This window comes from Aphidius gifuensis, linkage group LG5 (genome assembly GCF_014905175.1).
Source record: "Aphidius gifuensis isolate YNYX2018 linkage group LG5, ASM1490517v1, whole genome shotgun sequence".
NCBI classification, from domain to species: Eukaryota; Metazoa; Arthropoda; class Insecta; order Hymenoptera; family Braconidae; genus Aphidius; species Aphidius gifuensis.
In genome coordinates, this window is record NC_057792.1 from 173,250 (window position 1) to 185,723 (window position 12,474).

Here is a 12,474-nt window from a genome sequence, read left to right on the forward strand (position 1 = left end):
ATTTGATTATTTATAATTTAATTGTTGATTGGCTCTGGTAATTTGAATTCCGAAAACCAGCACTATTTTGAAAAAATAAAACCTCCATATCAACAACAATAAAGCAAGAAATCTGTGTTACCAATCGTTTTGTCAGCCATTTTTTTTTTTTTTTTTTTTATTTGCGTCCAATTCAGTCCAATTTCCAATTTGCGTCCAAAAAAAGCATGCATTTGCCTGCCAAATATACAACTACTAACTAGACATATTCATCAATATTCATTATAACAGTGTCATTTAAATTAAATAAATAATAATGGTATGTTTAATTATTTATTTATATTTATAAAAAAAAGTTTAATTATTAATTATATTGTGTATAAATGCTTATATTTTATTATATAAGCATTTATATTGAATAAATATACATGTGTAGATTTTATAACATAACCTAATATTTGAGCATTATTGTTGCCTAATATGTTGTAAATTATATGTTGTTGTAATTGATAATTATTTATTTAATCATTACAGAAACCTCTTATGTTACATGGGCACGAACGTGCAATTACTAAAATTAAATACAACAGAGAAGGTGATTTAATATTCTCAGCAAGTAAGGATAAAAATCCAAATGTATGGTGGTCATTAAATGGTGAAAGATTGGGAACATTTAATGGTCACAATGGTTCAATTTGGTGTATTGATGTCAATTGGGATACCACTAAATTCATATCTGGAAGTGGTGACAACACACTTCGTATTTGGGACATCCAAACTGGTCAGTATAATGCATCATTTAAAATAATAAAAATATTTCAACTAAAATTATATTTACAGGCAAAGAAATTGGTCAATTACCAACAAACAGTTCAGTAAGAACATGTCAATTTAGTTATTCAGCAAATACAGCTGTTTATTCAACAGACAAAGCACTTGGACATCAGTGTGAAATGTTTATTGTTGATACTAAAAATGTTGACAGTGGAATGTCTCAAGATGATGCTATTCTTCGTATTCCAATAAATGGACCACGTATATCATCAATTCTTTGGGGTGCTCTTGATGAAACAATCATCACTGGACATGAAGATGGTGAAATAAATATTTGGGATTCCAGAGTAAGATATTTATTTTATATTTATATTTATTTATTGGATTTATTTAATTTATTTAATTTATTTTAGACTGGAAAAAAATTAAACTCTGCAAAGGGACATAAATCACAAATAAATGACATGCAAATGAATAAAGATGGTACAATGTTTGTAACAGCATCAAAGGATCATTCAGCAAAATTATTTGACAGTGAATCATTGGTTCATTTGAAAACTTATAAAACTGAAAGACCAGTTAATTCAGCAACAATATCACCAATTTATGAACATGTTGTTCTTGGTGGTGGTCAAGATGCTATGGATGTTACAACAACATCAGCACGTCAAGGTAAATTCGATGCAAGATTCTTTCATCTTGTATTTGAAGAAGAATTTGCTCGTCTCAAGGGTCATTTTGGTCCAATTAATTCATTGGCTTTCCATCCAAATGGTAGAAGCTTTTCAAGTGGTGGTGAAGATGGTTATGTAAGAATTAATACATTTGATCAGTCTTACTTTGATTTCCACTTTGAATATTAATTTATTTAATTGAGAATAATAAAAACATTTTAATAAATTGTCAATAAACAAACAATTGTAATTAATCAAAATGACGATTTCAATTTTTCATGAATATCTTTATAATAAACAAACAATAGAAAAAAAAAAATACTTTATTTGACTAAATGTTTTATTTGTTTATTCACTTTCATCATCTTGCAACCTAAAATAAAAAATCTAGTCTTGTTTTTTTATTTTTTTATTTTTAATTACTTATTTTATTTTTGTTATAAAAGTGAAAAATTTATTATTAATTTCAAACAATACAATTGTCTTTTTTTTATTTGGACTGGGTTAAAGGATAATACAATAATCATTGTTAAGAAAAAAAAAAAACTTATCATATTGCCTTCGCATTTGTATAAATCATTAATAAAAATATTTAAACATTTTTTCTATTGTTAATAATACCAATCAATTCAATTAAAAAAAAAAAAAAAAAAAGTAATAATATAAATCTAGTTTAAATGAAACAAATGAATATTTTTCAATGAAATTAAACAAATTTAAAAAAAAAATGAAAATAAAAGTAATTTAAAGTATTTAAATAGAAAAAAAAAAAAATATACAAAATACAAAGCGCGATAGGCCATCAATTTCAGGAATACATATATATATATATTTTTTTTTTTTTTGTTGATAATCTCTCATCATAAAAAAATGATGTTCCATAGATGTGTACAATTTAAAATCTCAAATCAATTCACCAAGGTACTCTACTTGATGCCGTTGTTGTTGCTGATGCTGTTGTTGGAGGCCTAAATATATAAACAACAATAATTAAATTTATAATGGAAAAAAAAAAAAAAAACTCAATAAATTGGTCCAGCATTCTCATTTAAATATTAATTATGCATTGTTCCAAATCATTAAATTTTAATAATTACACTGCCAGTGTATTGAATAATTTTAAAAAATTTATCAAATGGTATTCAAGCAATTGATAAATATAATTTGAATATCATTATGATAATTATTATTTTAATGTTTATTAGTATTTAAGGAAAAAAAATAAAAATATCATTGCAATTTTACCTGCTTTTAATTTGAAGTTTTTGATATGGATGAGCTCCAGTTATGGCTCTTCTTTCCTTAAGTTTCAATACTTTTCCAGCATCAGTTTGATTTGTTCCATTGCTATTATTAATTGTTGAAGATGAAACGGAAATGGATGATAATAATTTTGGTTTTTCAGTCTTTAATTTATTTAAAATAGCAATACTCTTGGCACTCATGACACTTGGTGGTTTTTGTAAATTTTTAGTATTTTCTTTTCCATTTAAAATTGTTTTTGTTGTTGTTGATGTTGTTGATGTTGTTGTTGTTGTCGTTGGTTTACTATTTGTTTTAATTCTTGGTGATATTTTTTTGACTTTTTTAGGTGATATTTTATTAATTAAAAGAGCATTAATTTTATCAGGTAATTGACGTTTCTTTGCTTTATTATTATCATTATTGTTATTATTATTATTATTGTCAATTAAATTAAATGTATTATTTAATTCATTTGCTTTAATTTCATTGATTATATTAATATTTTTATCATTATTATTATTATTATGTTTTGTTATTGGTGACTCAAGTGTAACTGTTGAATTCATGGTGTCTTCAATGACAACAGTTTCATTATTATATTTTATTGGTGATAATTGTAAAGCTGTTGTTGTTGTTGTTGTTGTTGTTGTTGATGATGTTGGTGTTGCTGTTGATGGCTTTAATGGTGTATCAGTATTATTATCATCAAGATAAGCTGCTGTATAAATTGGTATTTCATTGTTAATTGGATCTTCAAGTTCTTCAGTTGATAAACTTGTTAGACAATATAAATCTTCAAGTGAATCAGCTGTTCCATTATCAGCCCATTTAATATTTTTAACACCCTCCAATGATTTAATTAATTGTTTATAATCTAATTTCATTTTATCAGTCATAATTTTATGTCCAATCATTGTTGAATAATACTGTTGTAATAAACGACTCATTGTTCTTGTTACACTGTCTGATGATTCCATTTCACATTGTTGTAAACTACATATTTTTCTTGAATGTTCATACATTGGTTGTAATCTTGATTTTTCAATTTGAGTCAAATGAATTGTTATTTTATCAGCTAATTTATCAGTTAATCCACTTGATGCAATGTCAGCATTTAATTTATTTAAATCATGTTCAACAATTTGTAGCTCATTCCATGCTTGTTCCATTTGTATTTTAACAACTTGACGTTGACGTTTAAAATGAAGTAGTGATTTGTTAACACGTTGTTTACCACTTGCATTTTGTTCTTCTTCATTCATTATATCAACAGCATTTGTTAAATTTTTTAAACGTTTATCAGCAGCAATTTTATATTGTATTCTACAACATAATATTTTATCTGTACTTTGTAATGATAAAATTTTTTCATTTAAACTTTTTTTCATTTCATATAAATCAGCTAATTTAAGACTAAATTGTTTAATATTATCATTATCATCATTAATGAGAGTAGATGATGTTGGTAAATGATTTCTTTGTATTGCTTGATTTTCCATCATTAATATTTTTTGTTTTAATAAATCAATTTCTTTTTTTTGTTCATCAACAAGTTTAATATAACCTGTAACATGCATTTGACAATTTATTATATTTTTTTTAATATTTGTTTTAATTTTTTTAGCTCTATTTGCATAACGAAGTGTATTATAAGTATCCTCATAGCTCAATGATGATGGACCAATATTTGCAATCATAACAGTACGACAATTACCACCAAGTGAATCTTTTAATAATCTTGTTAATTTTGAATCTCTGTATGGTACATGTTTAACACCATCAGCTAAATTATTAATACAATTACCAAGTGCCAATAATGATTTATTAATATTGGCACCTTCTTTAAAACGAGCTCCTTTACAACCAGTTGCTGAAGCTCTCTCTGAACCAGCCAAATCAATCATTGACAATTTAACATGTTTAACTTGTCCATCAAGTTTATTTGATATGTTGACATATACTTGAAATACAGCATGACTTCTACTACTTTCTTGATTTGCATCTGTTGGATGTTGGGTACGATTTTTATTACCACGTGCTAATAATGATAATAATTCATCAGCATTATTTATTGTAACAATTTTTAAATTAGCAACAATAACACCAGCACGTGCATCTTCACGTAATGCTAATGGACCAGATTTATGCAATAAATCTTGTACATTTTCATTGTATATTTCTAAATATGTTACACCCAAATTAAAATCACGATGATCACGTTGTACATCAATTTGACGAAATAATTCAGCCATTGTACGATATGTTATACCTGGATCATTATCTTTACCAAGCATTGTATGTGTTTTACCAGCACCAGTTGCACCATATGCAAATACTGAACAATTATAACCATCTAATAAATCTAATATAATGTCTTTTGTTGTATTATCAAATACTATTTCATTTGTTGTATCAGTATCAAATACATGATCAAATATAAATTCCAATTCTTTATTTTGTTTTTTTAATAAATCACGTCCTTTTTGTTGTACACCACGATAAAAAAATGGATTTTCTTCTTCTTTTGGATCAAATATTAACATTTTATTATCAACAACTTTAATAACTTGACGATAATTATCTTGTGATTCACGTTCATTTATTGGACGTACTCTAACAATAACTTTAATACTTGCTTGTGAATCTGTTTTATTATTAACTTTTATTGTTGTTGTTGTTCTTGAATTTGTTGCTCCACTTGTACTTGGTTTTATTGTCATTTTTCCAATTGATCTACGTTTTATACGATTTTTATTCGGAGAAAATACTTTGGTATAAACCATTTTGATGATTTTTATTATTATCAATTGTAAAATTATACTCTAAAACAAAATAAAATAAATAAAATGATAATAGATATATATTTATGCAATGAGGATGTTGTTGATGACAGCTATAGGTATATACATACAACACAATGGCGTCAGTAATAAACATTAAACATTTTGTTTTCATATAAATAATATTATTTACTTACTCAATTGTCAGCAAATTGTTGTTAAATTATTTATCACGCCTAAAAAGGCTTGGTTATTTTTTATTTAAAAACAGCTAGTCCAATGATTTTATGATTTATTATTATATATATCTTCCAAGAAAAAATAAACACGTTTGTGCAGGATTAGTTTATTGCAATAAACCGTTGGCATCATTTAATTTTTGAATGATTAGTTTTGATTATCAACACCAGTTGTCATTTCAATTGATAAACAAAAAATCTATTTTATCAATATAAATAATAACAATAATAACAACGATGTAAACAAAAGGAAAAAAAAAAATATCAACAAATAAAACAAAAACACTATGGACAATTTAAATGATCCTGATAAAATAACAAAAAAAAAGCTACAAAAAAAAAAAGCTAAAAAATTATTACACGATTCCAAACCATGGAGTGTCGAACAAAAAAAAAGATTATTAAGTGCAATGATGAAACATGGTTGTTCCAATTACAAAGCAATTGCTAAAGAATTTTCTGAATTTACAAAAACAACTGTTAAAAATATGATTTTATTGATGATCAAAAAAGCTGAAACAGAACAATATAGCTATTCTATAAGAGATTGGAAAAATGTAAAGTTGTATTCAAACAAAAAACCAATAATCACCAAAGCATTAAAATACATATCTCTTTTTGAAAAACATCCATCAACAGATAAATGTGCTGGTTGTGATTTTCAGTATGTCATTTAATTAAATTGATAAATAATTATAGTAATTTATTTATTTTTTGTTAATCGATTTTATTATAATTATAGGGCTCTTTATAATTGTTTATCAAATGCAACAGTTGGTAGACAAGTTCTTCAATCATCAGCAATGACACATGAAACACTTTGGCATGTTGTTGATAGTGTCAAAAGAGAAGTACTCTCCATTGAAAATCAAATAGAAATTGATCAATATGTCAGTCTTGATATTGACAAAATACACAATGATAAATATTTACAAAAAACTTATTGAAAAATTTTAATACCATTTAATTTATTCAATTAATTTACAATTATATTTCAATCAACATTCAATAATATTATATTCACTGTAAATATTTATATTTTTTTTTGTTTTTTGCATTCTGTAAAATTCAATAGTTAATATTTCTTTTTTTTTTTCGTAAATATTGTTTTTTTTTTTCTTTTTCAATTAGTTAGATAATTAACAAGTGGATTTAATCTTTCAATATATCCCAAACATCTTCTTCGTCTTTTGAATTTTTCTTCCAATTATTTTCATCATATTTTATATCAAAATCAATGAGTGATGCTTCTTTGACTTTTTTTTCTTTAATTTTACGAGGTTTAACATCACTTGTTGGAGATGTTGATTTTGATGTATTGCCCCATTCCCAATCATTAACTGATGAACTACGATTCATATCACTTCTGTAAATATATAATAATAAATAATATATTTATTTAAATGTTAAATTATTAAAATTAATATATAATCAATAAAACATACTTTGAGTTTGAGTTTGAATTTGATACGAGTGTTGATTTTTCATTTGAGAATGAATTTTGTGAATTATTTTGATATATTGATGATGTATTTTGATACTGATCCTGAGTATCATATTGTGATGATGAATTTGAACCAGAAATATCACCCCATCCACGTCTGCCCAAATCACCAACCTTCAAGAAAATAATATTATTATTTTTTATTATTAAAAAAATTTAGTAAATAAAAGCAATTTCAAGTATGAAATGATGATGATGATGATTTAAATAAATAATAATTAAAATAAAAAAACAAATAATAATTAAACAACCTTGGATGCTAAAGTGTTGACTTGAGCACCAACATCTTCCAACAATGATCCATCACGTACCTGATTTATATAAATAAATAAATAATAATAAATAAAAAACAAAGAAAAATAAATAAATAAATAAAATACCTTTTGGCTTGCAATGCCACCAATTTTGTATGCATTTTCTGTTGCTTTGCTAGCAATTTTAGTTGCTGATGATGAAAACACAGACCATCCCTGTTTAAATAATATTTATTAAAATATATATTTATTTATTAAATATATTATTTCTTTTTAAAAATACTTGCACTAGCTAAAGATGAGACAGCAGTATCAAAAAATTCTTGTGATGAACTTTTTGGTGGTGCATCCATTTGATAGCCAAATCCACTGTATTTTCCACCTTGATTTGGAGGCACACCACTTTGTAAAAAAACATGTAAAAATTAACTTTATATAATAACAAAATATTAATATAAAAAATATTTACTCTGGTCTAGTAGCATTTTCATTTTGTACACGTGAAAAAAATGATTCAGTTTGTGATTTTAATGCAGGTGAATTGTAATTTTGATAAGATCCATCTTGTTGATATGATGAGCTATTAGTGTCATTAGTATAGCTATCACTGTATGAAGCTGGAAATTCTTTAGCTGATGAATGACCTGGAGTCCAAGTATCTCCTCGTGATAAAGTTGCAATCTAAAATAATTATAGGTAGGTATATCCAATATGTAATATATGATATTTAATATTTAATATTGATGACAAATTAAATTTACCTTATCTCTGTATAATGCAGCAGCTTTAGTATTGTATTTTTTAGATACAGGCATATCATCATGCCAATCTGGTTGAGATTCAAAAAATACTCTAGCATTTCTATTACCACCAACTTTCATTTTTTCAAGCTCAACATCTTTCCATTTGTCCATTGATATTGATCTTACAAATGACAAATGAACACCAAGACCTCGATGTTTTCCAGAGCACTCCAAACATATCCAGATGCCATAGGTAACTGATACCCATTGTGGATTATGTGCTCCACACTCGAAACATTTCTACTCACAATAAACATTTATTATTTAATCACAAATATTCAAGTGTTTTTTTGTAATAATGTACTTACATTATTTTCATCATTTGGCTTTAATTCACCAAGTACTCTTCGAGTTCTAGGACTTGCCATTCTTTCTCTCAAACAACCAGATTATTTTTTATGATTATTATCTCAATTAAAAAATGAGTAAAAAAAAAAAAGAAAAAAAATTGCCTAGATTACCCTCGAGATGTATCACAACTCCACCATATGTTAAATTATAATATCCAACCGATTGTCAAGATTACTGTCAACATTGACAAGTAAATAATAATAATAACAATAATAATAATATATACAAAATTTTGGCAGGTATGTATATGAAAGGATCATTGACTCATTCAAGGTTAGAGAGTTTATTTTTTTATTTTTTAAAAAATTCTTCCACGTCCACAAGAATGTCAGATCAACATTTTCTATTTATTTTTTATTATTTGTGTGTATCTCTTTTTCTTTTTTTTTTCAATAATTCATCTTTTTTTAATAAATAATAAAGCTTGATCTGTCTTCAAACAGATGGAGCATGATGCAGCTGAGAGAGAGAGAGAGCGAAAGCGCGTAAATTTATTTAAATAATTATGGTGTGCATATAACTTGAAAATGTATTTATTTTTTTTATTTTTTTATACATTGTATAATTTATAAAATTGTTTAAATATCTGTAGATAAAAAAATATAAGTATATTATCAATTTATTCATTTAAAAGTAAATTAAAATGATAAATTATTTAACAAGCTGCTTAAAGAGCTGCTGTGTTTATTAAATTTATTAAATAATAAATAATATTTACAATAAAATAATTAAAATAATTAAAAAACGGAAATCTTTTATGATTGGTTAATCTATGGAGATTTAAAAATGGCGATGATAAATATTTGACTAATTTTCATGAAAGCGACAATAACAAAATGTAGCTTAACGATATTAAACCCCACCCATTTTTATGCGCTCTTTCTCTCTCTCTCTTTCTTGTGACGAATGCAACTTTTACTTCCGGTCTCTGTTAGGTATATTTTTTTTTTTATTTTATTTTATTTTTTTTGTTGAAAATAATTTTATTGTATACAGTCGTCCTACTGGGTGGTGCACTGCCAGTTCTCTCCAGTAACCTCAGTTCACTCAGCCCATTCGTGAACAGTGGTTTAACCAAATTCCACACACAAAACCAATAAATATTAAAATCAATTTATTTGTGAAATTATTATAAATTTTCTTGCATATTTGCAGTTATATATCTTCGAGAGATATATTTTGTTTGTCGTATGTCCATCCAGAATCTTAATACATTCGGTAAGCTCTCATTTACTATTTATTTATTTATTTATTTACTCATAATTATTAATATTCAATTTATTATTTATTAAATTAAACAACAAACATCTTTACAATTTTTCATAATAATAATAATACGACCAATAGTTTTTGGGGTTATCATGATGATTTTCATGTGTGTCCCCATGTACATTATTGTCTGTCCAGAGGATGCTTTTATTTTATCAAAATGGCGTCGTGAAAGCGTCTTGCATCATCACGCGCAATTTAATATTATTTTTACATTAATTATTAATATTTTAGCTGTTTTGGAGTATTAATTTTACGTTATCTAGAATTTTTTATTTTAATTTTTACATTTTTTTATTTTTTTTTTTCTCTTTTTTTTTGTCATTCATAATAGTGTCCTCCATTTTGAATTTTCACAATGTCAGTTGAGTCATGATTTAATTTATTTTTTTTCTTTTGTCTCTCTCTCTTGCAGACCCCTTTGCAGATGCAATCAAGGGTTCAGATGATGATCTCCAAGACGGTCTCGTGCATATAAGAATCCAACAGCGTAATGGTCGTAAGACCTTAACAACGGTACAAGGATTATCTTCGGAGTATGACCTGAAAAAAATTGTCCGGACATGTAAAAAGGTATGTTAAAAACTAAAAAGTATTAATTTTATCTTTGTCTTTTTTTTTTATGACGATTGTCATGATTGTCATTGACTATCACTTAAGGCGATGATAAAAATAGATCTTGAGACAGTAAAATAAAATATATACATTTATTATTGTCATTATTATTTAGAGTAAATATTTGCAAAATATAAATTACATACGTATTTTATACTTCTAAATTAAGATGTATGATGATGACCTTGTACATACATTATAAACATTTGTTCATTGACAATGAATTAAAATTTCTATTGTTTAATTTATTATCATGTATTTATTTTTAATTTATAAATTATATTTTACAGGAGTTTGCCTGCAATGGGACTGTGATTGAACACCCAGAGTACGGTGAGGTGCTTCAGCTGCAGGGGGATCAGCGTGAAAATATATGCCAGTGGCTAACAAAATCAGGTCTGGCTAAACCTGATCAGCTCAAGGTTCACGGTTTTTAAGACAAATATAAATATATAAAATATTATTAAAAATTCGTAAAACCACACAGCCAAAAAGAAGAAAAAAAAAATAAGAAAAACAACAAACAACAACAACAACAAACAAAATATTCAAAAAAAAAATCCATCTTTTAAAAAATCCTTTCTTCTCTTGTCTTTTCTTTTCTATTTTTCCTACCAATAAATCATTTTCCTTAGCTACATTATTAAATAGAAATTTCATTGTCATAACAACAACCACCACCACAACAACCACACCCTTATTATATATTATTAAATAATTAATTAATTAATTGAAGAAGAAAAAAAAAAAAAAAAAATCTAATCAAATTAAATATTTGTATGAGTAATACATAATTAAATTGCTATATTTTTTGGAATTAATAAATTTCCATGAAAATACAGCGAATTAATAAAAAAATTTTGAATAATAATTTCGACGTTATAAAATCATTCAACAACAATAACATCATAGGCACAATAATTAATTTATAATCTCAAAGAAAACAAAATATATATTTAATATTAATAATAAAATAATTACACTATTATTGTTATTATTATTATTATTATTTTGTTGAAGCAATATTTAACAGCCTTATGTTGGATAATTCAATGACAATTTTGAGATAAATATTATAATTATTATTGAGATAGATTTGAATGGATAAAATTATTAATGATATTAGATAGCATGTATTTTGGTGCAATTGACGACTTCAGAGAGTAATTTTTAATAATAATTAAAAATTTCTAAACAATTGAATTAATGATAATGTCATCATCATCATCTGCTAAATATTTTAAATGTCATCATCACAGCTCGACTGTTAAAACAATCAACATTAGAAAAAAAAGAAAAAATATTGTTTAAAATTTATTATTTGTAATTTAAAAAAAAAAAAAATTAATTTTCATTCAATTTATTATTATTATTTTTTATTAATCCATCTATATACTATTTAATATGTTTATTTTTTTATTTTTTTCCTTTTTTTTTCGATTATTCACGGTTTAAATCAACTCTGCAATATTCTCGCTTGAAAAAAATAAAGTGATATAAAAATGATAAGGAAAACTTTTATTTGCTTGTAAATTTAATTATTCAACTTTTGTGCCTTTGATTCCATGTATTATTTATTAAATAAATTGAACAATAAAAAAAAAAATAAAAATATTTACCAACTTATTTGTTTTTCAATCATCAAACTATATTTTTTATAATATAAATAATTTAGAATAATAATAATAATAACAACAATTTAAAGAGAGAAAAAAAAAAAAAAATTGTCAAACATGGCTGCTGAAAAATTTAAAAAAAGCGGGATTTCCCCGGTGAAGCGTCGAGATGTCGCCACATAATGGACACACAGACACATACATACATAGATGGGGGCGGCGGGGCGGGGGCACACGCAAATGCCGTATCACGCGCGCGGGTATTACCCAAAACAAAATATGTAATAAAAAAAAAAAAAAAAAAAAATGTCCCACAATGCACTTGCGCTGAAGCACACGGCATGTGCCTTTCAGTATCGGCCATTTTGTAG

The 12,474-nt window shown here is 25.4% G+C and overlaps 5 protein-coding genes across 7 annotated transcripts; 3 read left to right on the top strand and 2 right to left on the bottom strand.

Annotated features, from left to right (window-relative positions):
- Positions 1-185: 185 nt before the first annotated feature.
- LOC122856592 (eukaryotic translation initiation factor 3 subunit I) lies at positions 186-1,755 on the top strand. Its single transcript, XM_044158294.1, has 4 exons — positions 186-298; positions 514-760; positions 820-1,100; positions 1,167-1,755. The coding sequence occupies exons 1-4, from the start codon at positions 296-298 to the stop codon at positions 1,614-1,616; spliced, it is 981 nt and encodes a 326-aa protein (XP_044014229.1). The 5' UTR covers positions 186-295; the 3' UTR covers positions 1,617-1,755.
- Positions 1,756-2,222: 467 nt separating this feature from the next.
- On the bottom strand, positions 2,223-5,699 carry LOC122856593 (kinesin-like protein KIF18A). The gene is made up of 3 exons (XM_044158295.1): positions 5,650-5,699; positions 2,673-5,494; positions 2,223-2,395 (listed from the first exon to the last, which is right to left on the bottom strand). Exons 2-3 carry the CDS (start codon positions 5,453-5,455, stop codon positions 2,341-2,343), a joined length of 2,838 nt encoding a protein of 945 aa, XP_044014230.1. The 5' UTR covers positions 5,456-5,494; positions 5,650-5,699; the 3' UTR covers positions 2,223-2,340.
- Positions 5,700-5,975: 276 nt separating this feature from the next.
- LOC122856595 lies at positions 5,976-6,681 on the top strand. Its single transcript, XM_044158299.1, has 2 exons — positions 5,976-6,355; positions 6,434-6,681. The coding sequence occupies exons 1-2, from the start codon at positions 5,979-5,981 to the stop codon at positions 6,636-6,638; spliced, it is 582 nt and encodes a 193-aa protein (XP_044014234.1). The 5' UTR covers positions 5,976-5,978; the 3' UTR covers positions 6,639-6,681.
- A 108-nt stretch (positions 6,682-6,789) lies between these two features.
- LOC122856594 (ADP-ribosylation factor GTPase-activating protein 1) lies at positions 6,790-9,029 on the bottom strand. Of its 3 annotated transcripts, XM_044158297.1 has the most exons (8): positions 8,561-9,029; positions 8,211-8,492; positions 7,919-8,130; positions 7,737-7,851; positions 7,576-7,665; positions 7,447-7,506; positions 7,137-7,309; positions 6,790-7,057 (listed from the first exon to the last, which is right to left on the bottom strand). In XM_044158297.1, the coding sequence occupies exons 1-8, from the start codon at positions 8,618-8,620 to the stop codon at positions 6,844-6,846; spliced, it is 1,206 nt and encodes a 401-aa protein (XP_044014232.1). In that variant the 5' UTR covers positions 8,621-9,029; the 3' UTR covers positions 6,790-6,843. The 3 variants fall into 3 exon arrangements, with proteins under 3 accessions (XP_044014232.1, XP_044014231.1, XP_044014233.1); XM_044158296.1 differs by having other exon boundaries at positions 7,447-7,665; positions 8,561-9,008; XM_044158298.1 differs by lacking the exon at positions 7,447-7,506 and having other exon boundaries at positions 8,561-9,005.
- A 512-nt stretch (positions 9,030-9,541) lies between these two features.
- Positions 9,542-11,184, top strand: LOC122856596 (eukaryotic translation initiation factor eIF1). Its single transcript, XM_044158300.1, has 3 exons — positions 9,542-9,821; positions 10,288-10,445; positions 10,778-11,184. Exons 1-3 carry the CDS (start codon positions 9,794-9,796, stop codon positions 10,922-10,924), a joined length of 333 nt encoding a protein of 110 aa, XP_044014235.1. The 5' UTR covers positions 9,542-9,793; the 3' UTR covers positions 10,925-11,184.
- Positions 11,185-12,474: the final 1,290 nt, after the last annotated feature.